A 24,156-nucleotide genomic window follows, 5' to 3' on the forward strand; every position below is an offset into this window, starting at 1 on the left:
AAATTCAAAACCTGGCTAGTTAAAACTCTCCTGCAAGAGCCTATTGCATTACATGCTATAGACATGGATTAAATTCAGACTAACCTATGTCAGCATTTGCCAAGATCTTCAATGTCAGCAGGAAAGTCCCTTGCTTGCTTACTTACTTGGCTGATGTAATAGGTAAGCAATCATAGCAGCATGTGCTTATTGTTTGGGAGCAATTACTCCTGGTCAAGCTAACCCAGAGAAAACCCTCCAGAACATAAAAAAGGACAGTCTTGTGGTTCTTCAAGTCATAACATCTGGAAACAAGACTGCTGTGATAGCTTTGGGGTCACTTTCTCATCCAAGAACTGAAAATAAGGAGCCTCTTGGGAAGCAAGAGGTTATCTGCTCACCACATGAGAACTGTCTCCCAGATCTGAGCTGCCCATGCCTCAGATCTACACAGTTTGTAAACCATGGCACCTTGCTGTCATCTCTGCACTGCCTGGCATCATCCCCGAGGACCCCTCTGGGGATATATAGATGGTCAATCAGTTGTGGGTCTAGTATACAAGGTGTGCGTTCCCTCTAATCTATCCGATCAACTAAAGAAAAGCAATGAAAACCTAGCATTTGTGCTCTCTCACTCCCCTTCACTCTGGAGCCTCACAATGCCATTTTTGCGCTTCCTCCTATTGCCAACATCTAAAAAATTGTCTTGTCCCACCATTTCACTGTATTGGCTATTTTTTCTTCCACTGCATCTTTATTTTCCTGACAACTTTACCAGCTTCTCTTAGGTTTTCCAGATATTGTTGCCTGTCTTCGTTTCTACGATCTCTTGTAGTTTATGAAGGCTAACCTCTTGTTCCTTACCTTTTCAGCTACTACTTTTGAGAACAAAAGCAGTTTTTTTTCCTTTTTCCTTTCCTTACAAGATATGTTTGTTGACCTTAAAATAGCTCCTGTCCGTTTTGCCCACTGCCTTCTTTCTTCATATTTTCTGATCCAACAACTCTGAGGTAATCCCCCCATTTCAACAAAGTTAGGTTTTTTGAAGTGTAGAACCTTCACTTTTGAACAAACCCTCTCTACACCTGTCTTAATACATTTGGTATTTACTGGACACCAGATTACCCACTAACACATATATAAGCACATGGCCCCATCCTGAGTGGGTTCTATTACCAACTGCTGGAACAGTTCTCCCTGTAGAAAATCCAGATCTCCCTACTGCTAGAAGACCCTGCGCAAAAGGGATATCGCAATCAACAACTAGCATACTAAGATCACTTATTAGTACTTTCCCTTTCACAGCTATATTTTGAATGTCTTTAAATCTGTCCACTTCTGTCTGTGGAGGTGGCCTGTACATCCACACCAATGTAAATACATTTTCCATTCCCTCTTTCTGGAATCTGGACCCACAGTGCCTCTTCCTTATCTCTTAATTACTGCGATTCTATAGCATTAATATGTAACATTTAATGGCTACTCTGCCGCTCCCTTTCTTCCTATCCTTCAAGGCACGTGTTAGCCTTTCTGGCACATTTGCTCAAAAGCTAGAAGCTACAGCCATGTGAATTTGCAGATGCAGATTGCCATAGCAGAAGCCCACTACCTACTTATGATTTTGAAGCTGAAAAGTATAGAAAAACCATCTCAACTATTTCATGCCTTTTCTTCTAGTTTATGGATTTTATTTTGTCCTCAGACTGCTCTGATGCATGTATGAACTGCAGTTTATCAAACTGAACACCAATCACCTGAACACTAAAAAAACAAAACCCTCGAGGGAGATACTCATGAAGATGTGATAGAATACTATGTGGGAATTTAAGATAGCATTTTGAAAACTTACAAAGTCTCATCTTCTTGACAGTCACAACCTGAAGGTACCAATAAATGAGAAGCCTCTTCTAGAAGGCAACATTATAGATTATGTGAACAAGAAAAGTAGGCCTGTTGCCACACTAACATTTCCAACACACTTGTCTATAAAAGTTGTTGGACAGGTACTGCCACTAATTCCTTAAGCTCAACCTATGTCTCTAGAATTAAAGACAGCCATTCTCCATGAAAAAAAGTCAAGATTTTTCAGGGAAAGGGAAGGGAAATGGGACTTGATATACCACCTTTCTGAGGTTTTTTAAACTACATTCAAAGCGGTTTACATATATTCAGGTACTTATTTTGTACCAGGGGCAATGGAGGGTTAAGTGACTTGCCCAGAGTCACAAGGAGCTGCAGTGGGAATCGAACTCAGTTCCCCAGGATCAAAGTCCACTGCACTAACCACTAGGTTACTCCTAGGAGGGAGGAAGATTTCTTTTTCTCTGAGGGGTGATCAGGAGAATTCTCTTCAGGTCCATGAATGTACCCTCAGAATGGATCAGACTTAATCTATAATTAAAAATGTATATGAAGCCTGAGGGTCCTAAAAGCTGGCTTTAGTCATCTGGGCAAACATTGCCATTGATTGTGCTGATGTGACATCTCGATGCTAGAAGAGACATTAGCATTGAATCACTCCATGCCAGTGGGGAATAAAAAAAAGTTTTTAAACAGTTTGGCATTGATGCAGGTACTCAAGAGGACCTCAAGAATTTTATTCTGGTCAAGGCCAACACTGAAGCAAGTAGTATAATGCATAGGCAGAACCTCATGAACAGCTAGAGGAGGATGAACTCTTCTTACAAATCCATTTAAAAGATAAATGGGTATAATTATGAAACTATGCCCTCAGGTCCCTGGGACCAAAGGAGCCAAGATATCAGCACTTTAAAGGTGCAGAATGAGAAAATCCTTGAAGCGTATCAGTGAAGCACATGTGCTGGAACAAACTATTTGGGATTTAATGGACCACATCTACCCTCAAAGAGGAGAATGAAAACTTCAGTACCTAGGATGAACTATTGCAGCAAGCCTACAAAGACCATTATTCTGTGACTGAACTTTAGTCTTATATGTGCAAGAATCAACATCCACCTTAAAAATGTGTAGGTCAGGATAGATACAGATTATAGAAAGGTCTACTGAAAATCAAAGCTCTTATTTAGAGAAAAATGAATTTGATTTGTTGCCCCTGAAGCCACATACTAAGGTTCACTGGAGCCCAAGGGTTCATTTTACTTTCCTATCAGATGGGCCAATATCTATATTGCAAAAGTTGCCAAATATGTAAAAAAAAAAAAAAAAACAACCACACACACACACTTAGTAAACATGCTAAATTACTTATGGAAGAGCAATGTTACCTGAAGATCTGGCCAGATGTCTTGCTAGATCATGATCTAGTGTAGGCTCAACCTTGGAACTTATACTTTCCCAGGCAGTCTCTTTAGGAACCAACAGCTCTTCTACAACAAGGCAAGGCGACAGCTCACTTGTTTCTTCGGTCCAGGCCAGCATATCTGGCCAGAATGATCTTTGTGCAACCAAAACAGACTCAGTTTCAAGCTCTTTGAGGGTTTCATCTTTAGCCGATGATCCTTCACTCTCATCATCGGGCATCTTGACATTCAAGCTCATGCTCACTTCCTTGAGTGCCCTGATTGTCTGCTGCTCCTGTTCAAAATCAAGCTGAGCTCTCTCTAATTGGGCATTATACTTCCTGCCCACTGCAACCATCTCTCTAAATTCAGCAGTAGCTACATCACCCTCTGTGGAAGTTTCTACTCTTTTGCATGTTTCAGCCTCAGATTGCCTTGCCCCTGAAGTGGTTTCTTGGAAGCTGTCTTGTGTTTTATCCTTCATTAAAGTCAGGCACTCCTTCATGAAATCCATAAAATTCTCCCCATGCAATTCTTCTCCCTGTTTTGGTTGAACTGTATTACTGAATGACAAGAATGGCTCCATCTCATGTACGGTCTTACCCAATTCCACAGCTGCAATCTCTGTTGGAAAGGTGTTGGAGGTTTCACACACTAGTGGTTTATTAAGTACATCCTCATATAAGCTGCACATTATATTTGCATCTTTAGACAATGTAGAAGTTACAGTGAAAATTTCTGCTTTACCAACTGGGTTTTTGACAAAAACATTTAAGGGGCCCGGTACAGTCTCAAATTCAAGGACTTGGTCTTCTGGTATTTCATAGAGCTGTCCATCTCTTTCATTATGTTTAGATAGCCCATTAGATACATCTTCCTTAATCCAATCATCTCCAGTTTCAACTACTGTCATAACAGAAGCTGGTTTCACTGAACCTGAGATATTAAAAGTCATGCGAAATTCCTCCTCTATTTTCTTGTTTTCAAACGCCAGATAGGTTGTTGAGTCTTCTATAACTGTATCCTCAGATTCCCCTGAACTGTCTGCTTTGGTCAAATCTTTCATTCCAGAAGTCTCTGGTAATGGTTTTATAACATAGCTTTTATCTTCTAGAGGAGTATCTTCAAGTGATGCACCAGATGCATTTGTAAAGGTGTCTATATTTTGCTTGCTATCACATGGATTCCCATCATCAGTCTCATTTAGAGACATGTTAAATTCCATAGATTTTCGAAAGGCACATATTTCATTTATGTCGGCCCATTCATCCACCTCCTTAGTACTGGTGCTACTGCAGTCTCTTGGATGCCATAAACTTTCCTGAATTTTTACAGATGCAAATGTTTGGCAGTCTGTCATGTTATTTTCAGGACCAGATACAGATATGTTGGACCCCAGAGACTTACAGACTGTATCAAAGGTCTTCATTGCCTCTCTCTCAATTTTTGGAACAAAATCCCAGTTTGACAACAGGTCACTTGAAAAATGCTGAATGCCACTTGTGGACCCTAATTGATCTTGATATACAGTGGCGGAATATGGAGGAGGACTGGCATACAACTCAGCACTAGCAGGGACACTGCCATCGCTTTGCGTTCTAAGCTGAACTTCACGGCTGCAGCTATGGTGGATCGAGTCAGTTAGCCACTCTGTTTCACTACTTTTCAAACTACTGCCAGTGTCATTTAAGGATTTCTTGGTGGCTTGAAACTCATGATCAAACACAGCTTTGTCTGAAATGACTTCAAAAGGTGAATCAGGAGATTCCCCATCAGGGCTCATTGCCTCAAGAGGTTTGGTAGGTATTTGCTCATCTTTGAGCCGATTTCTCTCTGTCCACGCATATTGATCTGCCTCTAGGACAGCATTGTCGGTGGTTGGATACATGAGATCATGACTCCTAATGCCCTCCGTTTTTCCATCTTTCTCCAAAAAAAACACATGATCACAATTAGCTTGATTATTTTCAAGAGAATGATTTGGAATAAATGGATTATAGGGGCGAGCATCTACTCCTGTAGCAACTGATTCTAGACCTAGCATCCCACCGGATACAACTTTTGTTTCAGAATTTGCTGAAGACCAACAGGAGACATCAATCTTGTTCAAACAATCTCTCTCTTCTCTGAGCACAAGCCTGTTTTCTAATGCTTCATCTCTTGCTGAAACTGTAGATGTATCTGGTGGTTTCACTGCAGATGTGAGTGGCAGTAAGTAGTCAAGAGAGGAAGATGAGACTGTATGCATATCCAAGCACGTGTGATCAGAGAAGAGTGAAGTCTTCCCTTCTATGTTCAAGGTTTAAAAAGAGAGAGATTCAAACAGTACAAAAACACAGATAAACTACTGGTGAATGGAGGTAGGCGGCAGGTGAAAGCACATGCTTACTATCATAAGCAAAGGAAAAGATGAAAACTACTGTAACCAAGCTCTGAGCTGCATGCACAAAAATAATGGGGTGGAGGGTGGGGGGAAGATCTTAACGGAGACTGCAACAAAGAAAAACAAACATTCATCAACCTGTCTCCCAGCAGCACTCCCAGCCTAGAAGAGCAAGAGAAAAGGGAGTTCTGCAAAACTCCAACAAAACGTAGGCTTGAAAAATGCTGCTGCATGCTAAAGTGCATATATGAAAAGAAAAGAACGAAACTTTGCTTTTTGCCATGTTACTGGAGTAATAAGTAAGATCAATTAGTATGTATAGGGCTTTGAGAAAAATCAGGCCCCAATTTAAGAATGCACAGTTTCTACAAGAGAATGACAGAATATTTTGGGCAAAATCTGAATAGTATATGTCGAATACCTGGATGAGCAAACAAAAACAGTCTACTTATATACTGCTGTATTTTACAAAAATGGAGGTTCTATAATACACTGTCAAACTTGCTCAAAAGGTAGAAGGCAGGCAGGCAAGCAAGCTGGTAGTGATAGAAAACCAGTTTTACTAGTATAATAAGCAGCTGTACTTCAACAGAAAAACAAAAACCCCACTGATGCAGACACCCATAAACCCAAATCCAGATGTTTTCCACCTGGAATCCAAGAGGGCCATCCTTGCTTGTTTAGAACAATTTCATATAAGAAAGCTCTACTACCACTAGATTACCAACCTATGCTCATGGATATTTTCTCTTAGTTCTTGTTGTCAAACAGCTTTCACACACACCATAAGGATTGGCTGTTTTCTGAAAACTGCTCTTATCCCTACTGAGAAAAATGGCAAAAAAAAAAAAGGATGGAAACATGGGAAAATTAGTTTATGCCTGTTAATTCCATTAGTCCTGAAAGATATCCAGACTTGTGGGTTGTGTCCATCTACCAGCAGGTGGAGAGATCGCCAGAGCACAGCTCAGCCATATAGGACCCTAGCAGCACCCTCACTTTCAATATTGTCGATACTCAAGCAGTGAAGAACATGATTAAGAAGAGAGGAATCTACTGCCTCTAAACAGAAGAAAGAACAAAACCAAGGACCAACTGACACAGCAAAAAGGGGCTCTGCTAGCACCAGGGCCCAGGACCCTGGCGTGACCAACGCCCCGGAGCCATGCAACATCCAAAGCCAGAATCCTTGCATCCGGGGGCACAAGGTGAACTGCAGCAAAGTCTGCCGTGCATAAGTCGGACCCATGTCCAAAAAGGTTTCTTCCAATATGCGCAATACCTCTGCCACAATCCCCCCCCCCCCCCCCGGGGGGGAGGGAGACAGAAAATCATCAAAAAAAAACTGAAGGACTACACAAAGGGTAGGCCTCTGGATTGATTTTTCAGGACTAATGGAAAGAAAATTAACAGGTATAAACTAATTTTCACTTCCACAGCACCCCTCAGATCAATCCAGAGACTTGAGGGATGCAACAAAGCAGTCCTCAAGTAGGGTGGGGCGGTACCATCCCAGCCTATATAACATGGCCATGCCAAAAGCCACGTCCAGTCAAGCTGCCACATCCAGATGGTAACGTCTCACAAACTTATGCACCAAGGTCCATGTTGCCAATCTGCAAATCTCATCCATCGACACCACCTGGAGCCTCTGAAAAGGATAAATCACCTGTGCTCGGGTGGAATGCGCCCTCAGAAGAGGAGCGAACAACTCCCAAACAGTTAAGACAAAATGGCTTCCCTCAACCAGCGGGCCACAATAGCCTTAGAGGCCTGCTGACTCTTACACTAACTCGCAAAGAACACAAACAGGTGATCAGAGTGCCAAAAATCATTGACGACCTCCAAATATCAGAGAAGGACCAGACACATCCAGCCATAGAAGCACATGGAAGTCATCCAAGTAATTCTCCCTTAAAAATAACATGGTAGGTTCAAATGGAACCCTGTCACTACCTTTGGAAAAACACATCCCTGCACGAAAAAGCCCGCAACACTGAAACCTGACAAGTGAACGCTATGGGAAGGGAAATGGGACTTGATATACCGCCTTTCTGAGGTTTTTTGCAACTACATTCAAAGCGGTTTACATATATTCAGGTACTTATTTTGTACCAGGGGCAATGGAGGGTTAAGTGACTTGCCCAGAGTCCCAAGGAGCTGCAGTGGGAATTGAACTCAGTTCCCCAGGATCAAAGTCCACTGCACTAACCACTAGGCTACTCCTCCACTCCATCAGAAACATCGCTTTCAAGGTCAACTCCTTAAGCGTAAGCTTCGCCAAGGCCTCAAACAGCAGCCACTGGAAAGCCCAGAGTATCACACCTAGGTGCCATGCAAGCGGCCATGGAAATATGCCAAGGCCACCATCTGTACCTTCAGGGAGCCAAGCACCAGACTTTTTTTTTTTTTTTTGCATGCTGGACTGGACAAAAGGATAAAGAGCGCATCGACGACGCAGAGGTGGCTACACCCTACGCTTCGCACCAGGAGTCGAAAGTACGGCAAATCTTCACATATGCGATGGAAGGTCTGCAGCAGCACTGTAATCAGTCTGAATATCCTCTCTTCCTAATCTTGACTGCTCAAGAGCCAGGCCATAAGACCAAAGGGAGGAGGGATTCTCCTTGAGGCCCGGACCCTGTGCCAAAAGCCCCCTGCCACCCAGCAACGGAAGCAGATGATCCACCAGTAACTGGATCAGGTCCGCATACCAGGGCCTCTGAGGCCAACCCAGCACTACCAGAATCACTGGGCCCGACTGCCCAACAATGCATCCCAAAAGCCTGGCGATCGGCCAGGGAATAAAGATGTAGAGCAGACTCCCAGAGGACCACGGCTGCAGCAGGGCATCCATGCCCTCCGCCACAGACTCCCTCCACATGCTGAAGAACCGGGACATCTTTGCGTTCTTCAAAGTCATCATAAGATCCAACTCCGGGATCTCCTAGCAGTCCATTATCAGGTGGAACGTCTGCCAGGAGAGCTGCCACTCTCCCGGATCCAGCAGCGTGCAATTGAAAAATCCGCTTGCATATTGGGCTCTCCAGCTATTTGTGCTGCCGAGAGCTGATCCAGATGGCACTCCATCCAGAGGCAAAGACAAGCAGCTTACTGCAACAGAGCAGCGCTTCTTGTGCTGCCTTGCTTATTGATATACGTGTTGTTGGAAAAGACCCAAACAGCCTGGCCCTGCAACAACTCAAGGAACTCCAGCAGGGTCCTGTGTACTGCTCGCAACTCCAAGTGATTGATTGGCCATGATGCTTCCACCGGAGACTGGCAGCCCTGCGCAGGCAATGAGCCCCCCCCCCCCCCCATCCCAACAGGCTGGCGTCTGTTGTCACCACCACCACCAAATCTAAGGGGAGGGGGGGTCCAAAGAGACTCCCTGCTGAATACTGCAGGCCTGAAGCCACAGGCGCATCCCAAGTCAGGCTTGTGCCATCCACAGGAGCCGAAGATGGTATTCGTCCACCAAAGACAACCTAGCGCATCATGCACACTCTTCTCCATTGCAGACACCCAAATGAGCTAGTCTTCTAGGTAAGGATGCACCCGGATGCCATCCTTCTGCAGGAAGGCTGCCACCATCACTATCACCTTGGAAAAGGCACAAGGAGCTGTCGCCAAGCTAAACAGCATAGCTTCAAACTGATAATGCCCTCCAAGGATTGTGAGCCAGAGGAAATGCTGATGTAGCAGCCAGACGGGACTATGGAGATACTGTCTTGAGGTCAAGGAATATGAGAAATTACTGCAGTTGCACTGTCGTGATCACAGAACAACATCTCCATGTGAAAGGTGACACCTTCAGAGCCTGACTGACCCACTTGAGGTCAAATGCCTGATGAAAAAAGAAGCCAATTTTCTTTAGCACCACAAAATAGAGTACTGGCACAGACAACAATCCTCTGGTGGAACCGGCCATACCACCCCTAGACAGAGCAGTCTGTCGAGGGTGGACCGCACCGCCTGCACCTTAGGGGACTCCAGGAAAAAATCCGGCAGGTCATGATTGAACTCCAGGTTGTACAGTCCTGAATGATCTCCAGGATCAGACGTGATCTTGATCTAATGCTCCAGAAAGAACAAACACCCTCCAATTACAAGCCTGGAAGAATGGGCCGAGACCCCATCATTGCAAGGTGCAGAAGGCAGGGGTTAGTTGACAGGTTGATGCCTCTACATGTCCCCAAGAACTGCTGCTCCTTCTGCTGATAGCATGGGTACTGAAATGAACCAGACTTCCCAGGATGGTACAGACACCTCCCATAAATGAGTGGGAATGGGACCTGCGTGAAGACTTTGTCTTGTCCTCTGGCAGCTGCTGCCCCTTGGAATCCCCCAGATCCTTCAAAATCTTGGCAAGGTTATTCCCAACAAGAAGGATGACCCCTAAAGGGAAGCTTTGCCAAGTGCACCTTTGATGCCAGATCTGTGGCCCAGTGGCAATGCCACAACCACCACTGTGCTATCACAGCCAAGGACATCTCCTTCGCTGACACCTGGAGAAGATCATACAGATCAGCCAAACAGTGAATGAGGCACCAAAATCTTCCCCAGCGGAGGCTACCTGCACCCAGATCAAGCAGGAGTGTGCCATGTAGGAGCCACAAACAGTGGCCAGCAGACAAAGCTGGCTCGTTGGAAGACTCCAATCACCTGTCCTGCACATCTTTTGAGGGCCTTACCACCCTCTACCAGCCAGGTGGTCGTCCGTGACTGCCGTAATAAGCAAGTCCACCTTAGACAGCCAAATGGACTCCCAACTTCGCCAGTAATGGGTACAGCTTAGCCATAGCCCTAATCATCAGCAACCCCACCTCTGGAGTGTGTCCCAGTGATCCAAAATCAGGACCCACACGACAAGATGGACATGAAAGTTCTGCAGGGTCTTCTTCATACCAGACATCATCAGATGAGCAGTTGTCTCTGACACAGGCTGATCCAGGGCAGAGATCAACACTTCCAGCTCCACAATGAGAGAAACCAACTCCTTTTGGAACATATGGGTAACTGTTGGATCATTCCCCTGATCCGGGGGACAACTGCCCATCCTCCAGCAGGTCTCCTGAGGACAGCACCGACACCACTGAGAGACGGTCATGTGACACTGGGACCAACACCAGGGAGAGCTCATCCAAATCCCTGGGTGGTTCCCTGCCCTCTTCAGGCCAGGAGCCATGGAATCCCCATCTGGGGTCTCCATGGGTGGGGGCATGAGCCAACTGCGGCCTCCTCAACAAGAACGCCTGGGTGCATCAGCAGAACGAATTCAGGGAGAGAAGGGCACCTCCTGCCTACCCCCACCCAGCCCCCATCCCAGGAACACCTCCCTCCATGCCATAACATCAGGGATAGCCCCTCCTCCCTTGAGCAAACGATCCGACAGCAGGAAAAAGGAAGAGAAGTGCACACAGGCCATACACCCCCACCCAATGCAGAGTTTGCTGGCACAGACATTAAATGCAGAAAAAAAAAAGGTAGTACTCACAGGAAACTGGGAGAATTAGGGTCAAGGCAGAGCTGCACATAAGACCAGAAACAGTCAGACTCCACAACTAAAGGGGTCTCCCACTGCCTGCCCCAAGCTTTAGAGCAAGTGCAGCAGAGCTCCCTTAAAGCTGTACAGACTTTTTTTTTTGTAAAGAGGAAGGAGAGTCCAGCTCAACCTAAATACAGAGAGCACTACAGCAGGGAGGAGATTTCAGGGGGAGACGGGGAGAGACCTGGCCCCACCAGGTGTATCCCCCAAGCCAAAAAAAAGCCTGCTCAACCCCACTGCTCAATTGTGCCCCCAAAGAAGGCCAGGAGAGCAATCAATTTAAAGCAGCCAGGGTATTTGTGTCCACCTGTTAGAGAGAATGCTGAAAGTGAGGCTGCTTCCAGGGTCCTATATGACTAAGCTCTGGCGTTCTCTATCTCCACCTGCCGGTAGACAGACACAACCCACAAGTCTCTGGACTGATCTGAGGGACGCTATGGAATCTAATATTTCAGCCAAAAAATAAATTGGGAAATAAGTTATCAGTTGTCATTTCAAGAACATGGTACACATCTAGTTTCTAATAGAGCACTGGATGCTTCTCTATATGCCAACTGATGTCCTCTGGGTCAGCAGTGAGGTATGGTAAAACCATTTAAAACAGTTTTTAATAGGATATAGTACCGATGTTTAAAAGGACAACAAAATCTAAAATTCATACCCATTGATGTTTAGCCCATAAACAATTTTAGGATCTTCAGGCAAAGCCTGAAGTAAAGTAGAATATTCAGACAATTAAACATGGGTAAGCTAGATAGTCTTACCTTGGCTTCCACGTGCTCATGGCTTGAGGGAACTCTGGACTAATATGAACACAGCAGAAAATGAACAGGTAACAGTAAATACTGAGCCCAGATGTCGACAGTATCTTTAATAAGATCTCCAGGGCCCTCAAACCTAACTTATTACATACACTGATCGTTATATTCTGTTCAATCAATCTTTAATGGCCCCTATTCACATTCTCTTCCTAGCCCTGTCCCTTCCTAATTTTTTCCCTCACCCCCTAACCTCTCTCCGCAACAGGAACTCACTACCCATCCATCGACTTCATCACCTCACCTTCTCTCCTACCCTCTTCCTCCCCTCTTGGCTTTTAATCTCCGTCTCTTTCTTCCCTATTCCACCTAAATACCTCTCGCCTTCGACGCCTTCGTGGCCACACCTCTCCTACTCTCCTCCGCTCTCTTTTATTCCTTATCTTACTCTCAGCCGGTGACGTCAATCCCAATCCTGGCCCTCCTCACCAACTATTATCCCAACTCTACAGATCTCACCATGACCTCTCTAACCTCATCTCTATTCCTCTACTCCCCTCCTCTTCTCTGCCCTTCTCTTGCGCCCTATGGAATGCCTGCTCTATCTGTAACAAACTCCCCTATATCCAGGACCTCTATCTTGCGTCACCTCCATCTGCTCGCCGTAACAGAAACCTGGCTCTGCCCTGACGACTCTGCTTCAGTTGCTGCCCTCTGCCATGGCAGTTATCTTTTTTCACATACTCCTCGCCCTGCTGGTCGCGGGGACGGTGTTGGCCTACTTCTCTCTCCCTCCTCCAGATTTTAACCCCTTCTTCCACCTCAATCTCACTGTTTTTCCTCCTTTGAAGTCCACTCTATCCGCCTTTTCTCTCCTCTGCCTCTTCGAATAGCGGTCATTTATCGTCCCCCTAAGTCCCTTTCATCCTTTCTCAGTGACTTTGATGCCTGGCTTGCCTTCTTCCATGATCCTTCCTCCCCCTCTCTCATCCTTGGTGACTAATATTCCTGCTAATGATCCTTCCAACTCTTATATTTCCAAGTTACTTGCTTTAACATCCTCCTTTAATCTCCAACTATGCTCCTCCTCCCCCACTCATCAAAATGGTCACTGTCTTGATCTTATCTTCTCCTCCAACTGTTCACCCTCTAGTTTCCTTGCCTCTGATCTTCCCCTCTCTGATCACCATCTTATAACTTTCACACTTAAATCTCCTCTCTCCCAGTCCCGTCCTATCTTATCTAATTTATCTAGGAATCTTCACGATATTGACCCTTCATCTCTATCCTCCCATGTTTCAAACCTCCTCTCTACTGTGGCACCATCCACGTCTGTCAACAAGGCTGTTTCTTCTTACAACAATACTCTATCCTCTGCCTTAGACACACTTGCACCTTTGATGACCTGCCCTATAAGAGGTACAAAACCCCAACCTTGGCTGACTTCTAATATCCGCTACCTACGTTCCTGTACCCGCTCCGCCAAACGCCTCTGGCGGAATTCTCTGGCCCTTGCTGATTTCTTACACTTTAAGTTCATGCTGACCGCCTCCCAATCTGCTCTTTTACGCGCCAAACAGGATTATTATATCCAACTGACCAACTCTCTTGGCTCTAACCCTCGACTTCTCTTCACCACATTGAACTCTCTCCTCAAGGTGCCCCAACTCCCCCCTTCATTATCTCCTCAGACCCTTGCTGAATTCTTTCACGACAAGGTTCAAAAGATAAACCTTGAATTCTCTAACTCGCCACCTCTTCTTCCACTAGTCCGTTCCCCTCATTCCTTTTCCTCCTTTCCTGAAGTTACTATAGAGGAAACTACACTTCTCCTTTCTTCCTCAAAATGTACCACCTGTTCCTCTGATCCCATTCCCACCCACCTTCTTAATGCCATCTCACCTGCTCTTATTCCTTTTATCTGTCACATTCTCAACCTCTCACTTTCCACTGCAACTGTCCCTACTACCTTTAAACATGCTGTGGTCACACCTCTCCTTAAGAAGCCTTCACTCAACCCTACTTGTCCCTCTAATTACCGACCCATCTCCCTCCTCCCTTTTCTCTCCAAATTACTTGAGCCTGCTGTTCACCACCGCTGCCTTGATTTTCTCTCCTCACATGCTATTCTTGACCCACTACAATCTGGTTTTCGCCCTCTCCAGTCAATCAAAACTGCGCTTACTAAAGTCTCCAATGACCTATTACTGGCTAAATCCAGAGTATTCCATCCTCATTCTTCTTGATCTTTCCGCTGCTTTTGACACTGTCGATCATAGCATACTTCTCGATACCCTGTCCTCACTTGGATTCCAGGACTCTGTCCTTTCCTGGTTCTCTTCCTACCTCTCCCTCCGCACCTTCAGTGTTCACTCTGGTGGATCCTCTTCTACTTCTATCCCTCTGCCTGTCGGCGTACCTCAGGGTTCTGTTCTTGGTCCCCTCCTCTTTTCTATCTACACTTCTTCCCTTGGTTCATTAATCTCATCCCATGGCTTTTTCTACCATCTCTATGCTGATGACTCCCAAATCAACCTCTCTACCCCTGATATCTCACCTTGCATCCAAACCAAAGTTTCAGCGTGCTTGTCTGTCATTGCTGTCTGGATGCCAACGCCACCTGAAATTAAACATGACCAAAACCGAGCTTCTCATTTTTCCCCCCAAACCCACCTCCCCACATTTTCTATTTCTGTTGATGGCTCTCTCATTCTCCCTGTCTCCTCAGCTCGAAACCTTGGGGTCATCTTTGACTCTTCTCTCTCCTTCTCTGCTCATATCCAGCAGATCGCCAAGACCTGTCGTTTCTTTCTTTAGAACATCCGTAAAATCCGCCTCTTTCTTTCCGAGCACTCTACCAAAACCCTCATCCACACCCTTGTCACCTCTCGTTTAGACTACTGCAATCTGCTTCTTGCTGGCCTCCCACTTAGTCACCTCTCCCCTCTACAATCGGTTCAAAACTCTGCTGCCCATCTTGTCTTCCGCCAGGGTCGCTTTACTCATACTACCCCTCTCCTCAAGTCGCTTTACTGGCTCCCTATCCATTTTCGCATCCTGTTCAAACTTCTTCTACTAACCTATAAATGTACTCACTCTGCTGCTCCCCAGTATCTCTCCACACTTGTCCTTCCCTACACCCCTTCCCGTGCACTCCGCTCCATGGATAAATCCTTCTTATCTGTTCCCTTCTCCGCTACTGCCAACTCCAGACTTCGCGCCTTCTGTCTTGCTGCACCCTACGCTGGAATAAACTTCCTGAGCCCCTACGTCTTGCCCCATCCTTGGCCACCTTTAAATCTAGACTGAAAGCCCACCTCTTTAACATTGCTCTTGACTCGTAACCACTCGCCTCCACCTACCCTCCTCCTTCCTGTACACATTGATTTGATTTGCTAACTTTATTTTTTGTCTATTAGATTGTAAGCTCTTTGAGCAGGGACTGTCTTTCTTCTATGTTTGTGCAGCGCTGCGTACGCCTTGTAGCGCTATAGAAATGCTAAATAGTAGTAGTAGTAGCATAAACACCCAAAGACTGATTGATTCACGTTTTACTCAGTGTTTCAGCTTCAGCTGAAGTATACTGATAAGTTGTAGGACATCACACTAATGTTCCTGTGTGTCGTAGTTCTAAGCTCAGAGAAATCCAATTTCTCAGAGAAGTACATGCTGGCATTCCTATGCTACAACATTGCCCCTCCTCTCTCATACCCATTGGGTGTAAAGTGGTGTATCAAAACCCATCCCCTTTCCCCTTCTCCCTCTTCAGTGAATTCTAGAGGAAAACATTTTTGGCTATAATCTGAAATACTACTTCATGTCCTCTTTTGTGGGCTAGGAAAGAGGGTGAATGTGAGTACATTCTCTAGTTTATCGGAGAACCCCCATCAAGCAACTATGCTTTCCCTGCAGAAAAGCAGAGGGGTGCTAGTGACTTCAGAACTAAGGGCTGCTTTGTTTTTTGAGATATTAAAAAAAAAAAAAGGGGGGGGGGAACTCCACAGAACAAGAAATACAGGAGTCAATCATGTAGCAACAATATCAATGCCATCTTCAAAATACTCACATTTCGTCAGTGCATTTGAATGTGAGAATTTTGAAGATGGCATTGTATCAGAAAATTATATTGCAGTTCCTTAAATCTGTGTTTTATAATGGCAACGATTATTTTTGTCTATTAGATTGTAAGCTCTTTGAGCAGGGACTGTCTTTCTTCTATGTTTGTGAAGCGCTGCGTACGCTTTGTATCGCTATAGAAATGCTAAATAGTAGTAGTAGTAGTAGTAGTAGTATTTTCACCCTCCTTTATCTCTTCGATTGTGATGTAGTATCAGCGACTATGTTTGACTACCCTGGAAGCAGGTCGTAAAGACCAAAACACTATTAAGATGATTATGGGTGTCAGGTGTTAAGATTAAGGCACAGATGCACAAAGATCCTGGTAAAGAATCGCTTTGTATCTCCACCTCAGTAAAAATTACCAATTTGGAAATACAAAAGGATTCCCAAAGCGAATCACATGCAAATGAGCTGGTCACTGCTTTAGGTCAGCTGAGCATGCACAGAGCAACCAACTGCTTAGTGCAGCTGCTCTGTGCATGCTACAGAAGTTGGCTCTTCTGTGAATGCTACAGATAGCTTTCATATATGCAGACAAGCTGCATGTATGAAAGCAGAACCACCAGTCAGCTGAACATGCACAGAGCAGCCAATTACTTAGCGCAGCTGCTTTTTGCATGCTACAGACAGCTTTCATACACAGAAAGCAGTAGAGGTAGCCTTTTTTTTTTTTTTGCCTCCTCATCTTCCTACTCTTTTTAACTGGTGTCGTGGGGCGCTCCATGATGTCCCCACCCTCGCAGCCAGCAGTAGTGTGAAGCAAGAGTGCACACGCGACAGCAATTTCCAGCCGTTGCTTTTATTGTCCAAAACGTCTCTCTGGGATGTCAGCAAGCTGTTGATTACAATGCACATCTTTCCTGCTGACGTTTGCTGGAGCTGCACTTTTTTTTTTTTTTTTTTTTTAACTCACGGTAATTTAACATACGGAGCTGCCGGTGAAACTGAAAGTGCCGGTTAACACAACAAGCAAAGCCCAAGCAAGCACTGTCTTTTCATGGTTCCTATCCTTTTAAACTGCACAATTTCACTAGAGGTCTTTGGATTTTAACTCACCTTGTGGACTATAAGGTTAAAACCGGCAGATCACTGAGCTTCAATTTCTTTTTTTTTTTTTTTAAAGAACAGTTCAAGCAGAGGCAGTTGGAACTTCTTGTTTTAACTATCATCAGCACATGTCGGAAGCCATTCCTCCGCCTAATCTGAACAGCACAACAGACTGTCCGCAGCTCTCAACAGCACCAGCCATTACCAATGGCTCCAGACCTCCCGTTAAATTTTCCATGGTAAATGGCAGGGACTGTGTGTGTGTGTGTGTGCATCGTTCGGGAAACGGCTGTACATCGCTTTGCATGCACATTTGTATAGTAATTAGCTCATAACAACAACTTTGCATTCTGTTTTCGTTAGCTGCTACCATGACAGGAAGAGAATTCAGATAACCCTTTCGTGTATATCTCGCTGTACTCCTTGCTCACTAAACCAGCTAAAACCAGTGTAACAAGCACGTTGCTGGCTCGTTAGGCTTCGTGCATCTGGGCTTAAGTTTCTACAGCGCTGTAATTTGTATATCCATATAAGTTAACTGGTTGCTGTTTTGACATTCAGAGATTTATGTTTAAAAAAAATTGTTCCATAAGTGGTATTTTTGGATATATGGTTTTATGCAAAAGAATAGGAGAAACAATTCAGGCAAAATGACTGATGCACGCTTTAGAGCTCTAATTTGATAACATCTGATGTCTCTGTCCTGAGAACAAATTGATAAACATTTACGATAGTGTTCACAAAAATAAACTAAGCAGTTGTTTAGGTAGTTCATTTATATTGTTGCCACGTGATTATTTCTTGCTATTGTTTTGCAATATTAACATTATCAGCCTGAGTATAAATGGGAAGTGCTACAATGTTTATATGGAATATTACCCTCAGTTCTAGGGCTGAAGTGGCTCCTGCACACTCAAACACCCTGTGTGGTGATATGGAGCAAATAAGCACCCTAGCCTTGTGTGGAAGCAACCATGGTGCAGCTACTTAACAGGGTTTGCATCTGAAATGGGAACCCCTTGAACAAATTGTCTTAGCTCATCCACCACTGAAGGAACTACAACAGAAATTCAAAGTGGTATTCTATTACTATGAATCATTTCTATAGCTACTACTAGATGTCAGGTCTCAAAGCAGCAACTAGGTTTGTGAGCCCTTGGGGCACTGCCAAGGAGCAGCAGTGGCAGGCAAAACCACCCCAACCAGCACTGGGCTAACACACACACAAAGAAGGGACTGCAGACAGGGATACGCAAAGCAGGAACATACTGGACAAGAACACTTGGACTGGAACAAGGCTTCACCTGCACTTGACCACCCTTCCCCAGGAGTTGAGCCCCTGGGTACAGGCGTCCGGCAGGACTTACCGGACTGGGCAGGAACTGGATACCAGCAGGAAACACACAACAGAGTCAAGACTACAAGCTGCCAGGCAGCCACTAAGACAGAAACACAGACAGGAGGGAGTCAGGACTAAAAGCTGCCAAACCGCCACTAATAAAGAACACAGACACAAGACAAGGAAATGCAGACCAGAAACAAGACTAGGAACTAAACAAAACCAAAGCTAACTACACACAAAGAACCAGGCAAGAACTCAGAATAAAACTGGACTAGGCAGAAGTGCACAGAGCACACCCACAAACCAGGGACCTTAGACAATGCAAAGGCAAACACAGAAGTTTCTAGGTGATTAATAAAGTCCATCAGCTGCTAAAGCTCAGCTGCAGCAATCACATGGCAACTACGGGTGCTGTTCAGGTACAAACAAGGAAAGTAATTCTGGCAGCCCAGAAGATCTGGACTGAACTCGGCTGAAGTCTGGAATGGGTGACAGTAAACAGACAGTCCATTGCAGCCACCAGGTCTGGCAACCAGAGGGCGAGGTGAGCACAGACAAGGAAACGCCGGTCACAAACGTGACACTAGACATATGCCGTGCTGTACACATTATACTTTCTCTGTCCCTAGTGGGCTCACAATCTAAAGTTCTTGGAAAGAGGTTGATGTGTTGGTACCGCTGAAGATTTGGGGATCACTGCAGAGTTTATATGGGCAGCCTGGCCAATGGGATGACAGGAAAAGCTGCAGCCATATTTCCCAGGTATCTGAGAACATTGTGGGGAAATTTGAGGATGCATGGATCATGTATGCTGCCTAGCACCTTGATTGTCTGGGCCCACTTCCTTGGTAGGAAGTCCTTTGTAACTCTGGTGCCAACAAGCCCCAGTAATCTGTAGTTGCTTTGGTGGAAGGAGCATAGATTTTTCTTTGTTGATTAGAAAACCCAGTATCTACAGAAAGCCTGTAGTTTTGTTCAGTGTATCGCACTGAGTCCGGCGATGGACAGAAGATAAGCTAGTGGTCTAGGTAAAAAAAAAAAAAAAAAAATCTGACCTGAACTTGGTAAACGAGGGAACGGCGGAAAGACTGAATGGGAAAAAAGAAAAAAAAAAAAAAAACATTGAAAATGTTGAAGGAATATGAACTGCAGAATTTCCACTTCAGAGATGAATTAGATGTAAAAAAAAAAAAAAAAAAAAAATAGGCATCTGAGGAGCAAGGGAGGTAAGCCAATTGCCTTTTACAAGCAGAGGCATTATGAAGGCCAGTGAATTCGTTTTTGAATTTGTCTCTTTAAAATAGCAATTGAGACCCTGCAAGACAAAGCTCAGGAATCCTGATTTCTTTGGAATTAGGAAGAATTTCAAGTAGAATCCTTGACGTTTATGGGGAGTAGGTACTTCTACGTCCCTTGCAAGAGCTCATTGATGATCTCTGGTAAAACTATGTGTTGGTAGGCAATGTCTGACAAAATGATTTTATGGTGCTGGGGAGGTTTTCTGGTGAAATTTAACCTGTAACCTTGAGAGATTATGCTGAGGACCCAACAATCTAATATAATAGCTTTCCATAATGTTTAAAAGTATTGAAGCTGCATCTCCCCCCCCCCCCCCCCCCCCCCCCCCCCACACACACACCAAAAAAGTCAAAAACTGGAAGTTTGACTCAATTGCTGTTTACATTCTCTCAGCCATGATCTTTTAGTGCAGTGATTTTCAACCCAGTCCTCGAGGAACACACTACCAGTCAGGTTTTCAAGATATCCACAATGAATGCATATGAGAGACTGGCATACTGGGGAAGCAGCGCATGCAAGTGTAGCTTATACATATTCATTATGGAAACCCTGAAAACACCTAAACTACATGCTACAAAATGGCCTCTTCCCCACGGATAAAGGAAATATCTTACTTACTCCTCTACCTAAAGATGCTAAGAAAAGCACAATGGACCTAACCAACTATCGCCCAGTAGCATCTATCCTGCTCATAACCAAACTTATCAAAGGCGTAGTGATGAAACAACTCTGACTACCTAGAAAAATACTCAATCCTGCATGAATCGCAGTCAGGATTCATATCAAATCACAGCACTGAAGCAATACAAGTGTCTGTAATGAACTCATTTAAACAAGCAATCGCAACTGGCAACATACTCCTTTTACAATTTGACATGTCCAGTGCCTTCGACATGGTTAATCATGAAATACTATTACATACACTAGAATACTTCGGAGTAGGAGGCACAGTAATCAAATGGTTTAAAGGATTCCTAACCACAAGATCATACCAAGTAACAATGAACGCAGACAGATCACCCCCGTCGACACCCGAATGTGGAGTACCCCAAGGATCCCCCCTATCACCAACCTTATTCAACCTAATGATGATACCGTTAGCCAAACTGCTAGCCAATCAAAACCTCAATCCTTACATATATGCAGATGACGTCACAATCTACATCCCGTTCAAACACAATCTAAATGAAATCATCACCGAGATCAACCAAAGCCTCCAAATCATGCACTCCTGGCGGATGCGTTCCAGTTAAAACTTAATGCAGAAAAAAACACAATGTCTGGTACTCACCTCACCACATAACACCAGCAATTTCACCACCATAACCACACCAGACTTCTCAGTCCCTGTTTCAAACAATCTGAAAATTCTTGGAGTCACTATTGATCGAAACCTCACACTTGAAACCCACGTGAAGAACACAATGAAAAAAATGTTCCACGCTATGTGGAAACTCAAAAGACTAAAACCTTCTTTCACAAGATCCATCTTCCGTATCCTGATATAGTCTATGGTATTAAGTCACCTGGACTACTGCAACGCACTCTACACTGGCTGCAAAGAACAAAATATTAAGAAACTCCAAACAGCCCAGAATACCGCCATCAGACTCATATATGGAAAAACAAAATATGAAAGTGCAAAACCCTTGAGAGAAACTTCACTGGCTCCCACTTAAAGAATGCATTGCGTTCAAGATTTGCACAATTGTACACAAAATCAGCCACGGAGACACCCCGGCCTACATGCTAGACCTCGTGGACTTACCTTCCAGAAATGCCAAAACATCATCCCATAAATTTCTCAAGCTTCACTTCCCCAGCTGTAAAGGATTAAAATACAAGCTAACACATGCAACTACCTTCTCCTACCTGAGCACGAAGTTGTGGAATGCACTACCAATCGACTTGAAAACAATGAAACAACTAACTTCCATAAATCTCTGAAAACCTACTTCTTCAATAAGGCCTATAATGAAAACAAATAGCTTAACCACACCACAACGCCAATCCACCCATGCGCTGAAAGTTATCTTTAACTCTCGACCTAGACCTCTTTTCCTTATCCTATATCTTTTTGAATCACCAACTGTATCTGTTAACCTGGAAGTCTCTTAAGCCACATTGAGCCTGCAAATAGATGGGATAATGTGGGATATAAATGCAATAAATAATAACTGGCTGGGTATATATTGAGGAGTGGGCTGAGAACCCCTGTTTTAGGGTAAGATAGGGCCAGCTGATGCTGGGATCTGGTATACACTTATCACCATCAAGAATAAAATTGCTGAAAATATTGGTGAATGGTTTCAACCTGTGTTTGTTGGCTTCTGCAATACTGAGAATTTTGATCTGCTGTTAGCATGTCAGTTCCTGGATTACAGAGTACTGATCTTGTGTTTGAGAAATAGCTTGACCTTATCTCCAAAGACATTTCCAGAACAAGGAGCATCAGCTAGGTGATCATGGAAGCCTTCCCCGAGTCCTGACACTATGTGCCATACAGTCCGTGAGCTATGGCAGCTGTTGCTGTGTTCTGGAAGCAGTGTCATAGGCATAAGTAGACCAGATAAGGTGTTATGTGTATTCGTGCAAGCTATTAAAAAAAGGGAAACAAAAAAAAGAAGCCACCCAAACCTGTTCTAATTGATCTTGGTTTGCTGGAAGAGGTACCAGTACTTAATTCACCAAGCTGTTACAGAATAAGATGTTAATAATGTAGGATTCACAGTGATGCACAACAATATTTAGATTAAGCATCTTGCTCTGATAAACATTGGTCTATGGCATCCAACATTTTCTACTCTTTTCCAGGAGCACCAGAAACACACCCTCAGTTTTGACTCACTTTACAGCTGCCTCTTACACCACTGACTGATAAGTTGCAGGTGATTGTGTACTGGCACTTTAAGGACTATGTACTTGTTTTTGAGTTTACCTTGTATTGTGGTTTGCAGCAGAATGCCGATTTCTTCATTTTCAATTAAACGATTTTATAATAAGGACCTTGTACTTAGAAATTTTCCTATGGAAAGCCACAGATCTTTGAAGGAGTCAGTAAACCAACATTTCTACAATCTCTTTGGTGTGCTGCGAGATTGGAAAATTGAGTGAAAATTCTACTTATTCCATGAAACCTGGGTGGAACTCTGAGAATGCTTTGGATTTCTTCTGCAAGAACTTAGGGTAGAAACATGTTTCACTGAATCATCTGTGACAGGTTGATCCTCCGAGGACAGAAAACTGGGGAGATCGAGCCCACCAATACCAGAATCCCACTGATTTTCAGAGCAGAGCCTGCTTTGTAAGTGTCATCTTGAGAACATGGGTCTGGAACCCATGTACATTGAGAAGGAAGTTGTGATCTTGGGATAGATGGGTTCTGACTCTTCCACAATGAAGGAAGGAAAATGTTTGCTTGAGACACTGTCCCCTCAATTTCTCAAGTTGTATAAGGGGGCCATGGAAACCTCAATGGAGGGGTTCACTGTAAGACACAAAGGCACCCCAAATGAGATCTGTTTTGGGGGGGGGGGGGGGGGGCTTCCGAAGGGGGTGTTTTGTCCATTTCTTTCTGGTTTGCTCAATAGTTTGAGGTATCAGTATTCCAACCTTTATAAAATATCAAAATCCTCAATAGCCTCTCCCTGGTCTGCCTGTAACTGAGCAGCCTTGCAAGATGATTATTTCTTTGTTTTTACCTTGTATGGTGAAGAGAGAGAGAGCATCTGTTCCCGACAGACTAAAGGGAGAATAGTATGGGAACACCTGTGAACAAGCTCTTAAGTCAAAAAGATATCCGAGGTTAGAGAGAGCTCCATCCCACAGGCAGTCAGCATGACATTACTATAGTGTGCTTGAAACCCCCTGCCTGTCTGCAGAAAAAAATACAGACAGTGTGGATCTCAAGGGTGGGGGGAAGACTTGGGTGGAAGGGACTGAAACCTACAGAAGCGGACAGTAGCAGCCCACCACCAAACTATAGTCAACAAACAAGGTATATGGGGGGGTGGGGGGGGGGGAGAGGAACTCAGAGGACTGCAATTAAAGCAGAATCTTCAAGAGAAAGGAAAAATTAGTTTCTTACCTGATAATTTTCTTTCCATTAGTCCCCTCAGATCAATCCAGTGACATATAGGTTATGTCCATCTACCAGCAGGTGGCAAGAAAGAGAACACCAGAGCTCTGCCATATAGGACCTTGTACAGCAGCCTCCCTTTCAGTATGGTCGATACCAAAGCAGAAGCACACAACCAAAGGAGCAAAAAAAATGCCCTGCCTCTCGAAATACCACTGAATAAGAAAAAACCAACCAGGCAACAAGCCAACTGGAACAGGAAACTTGAAACAGCCAGCGAGCCAAAGCCGCAACACTAGCAAAGGACGGCCATCCTACTACAGAAAGCCCAGCAGGTCCAGCA

At 44.4% G+C, this 24,156-nt stretch overlaps 1 protein-coding gene across 1 annotated transcript in view; it reads right to left on the bottom strand.

Moving 5' to 3' along the window:
* Positions 1-24,156, bottom strand: part of RTN3 (reticulon 3) — a 203,058-nt gene that overhangs the window by 123,886 nt on the left and 55,016 nt on the right. Inside the window, exon 2 of the mRNA XM_030217330.1 lies at positions 3,225-5,408. Within this exon, the coding sequence (XP_030073190.1) occupies positions 3,225-5,408 (2,184 nt within the window). The remainder of the gene's footprint in view (positions 1-3,224; positions 5,409-24,156) is intronic.

This window comes from Microcaecilia unicolor, chromosome 11 (assembly GCF_901765095.1).
Source record: "Microcaecilia unicolor chromosome 11, aMicUni1.1, whole genome shotgun sequence".
Lineage (NCBI taxonomy): Eukaryota > Metazoa > Chordata > Amphibia > Gymnophiona > Siphonopidae > Microcaecilia > Microcaecilia unicolor.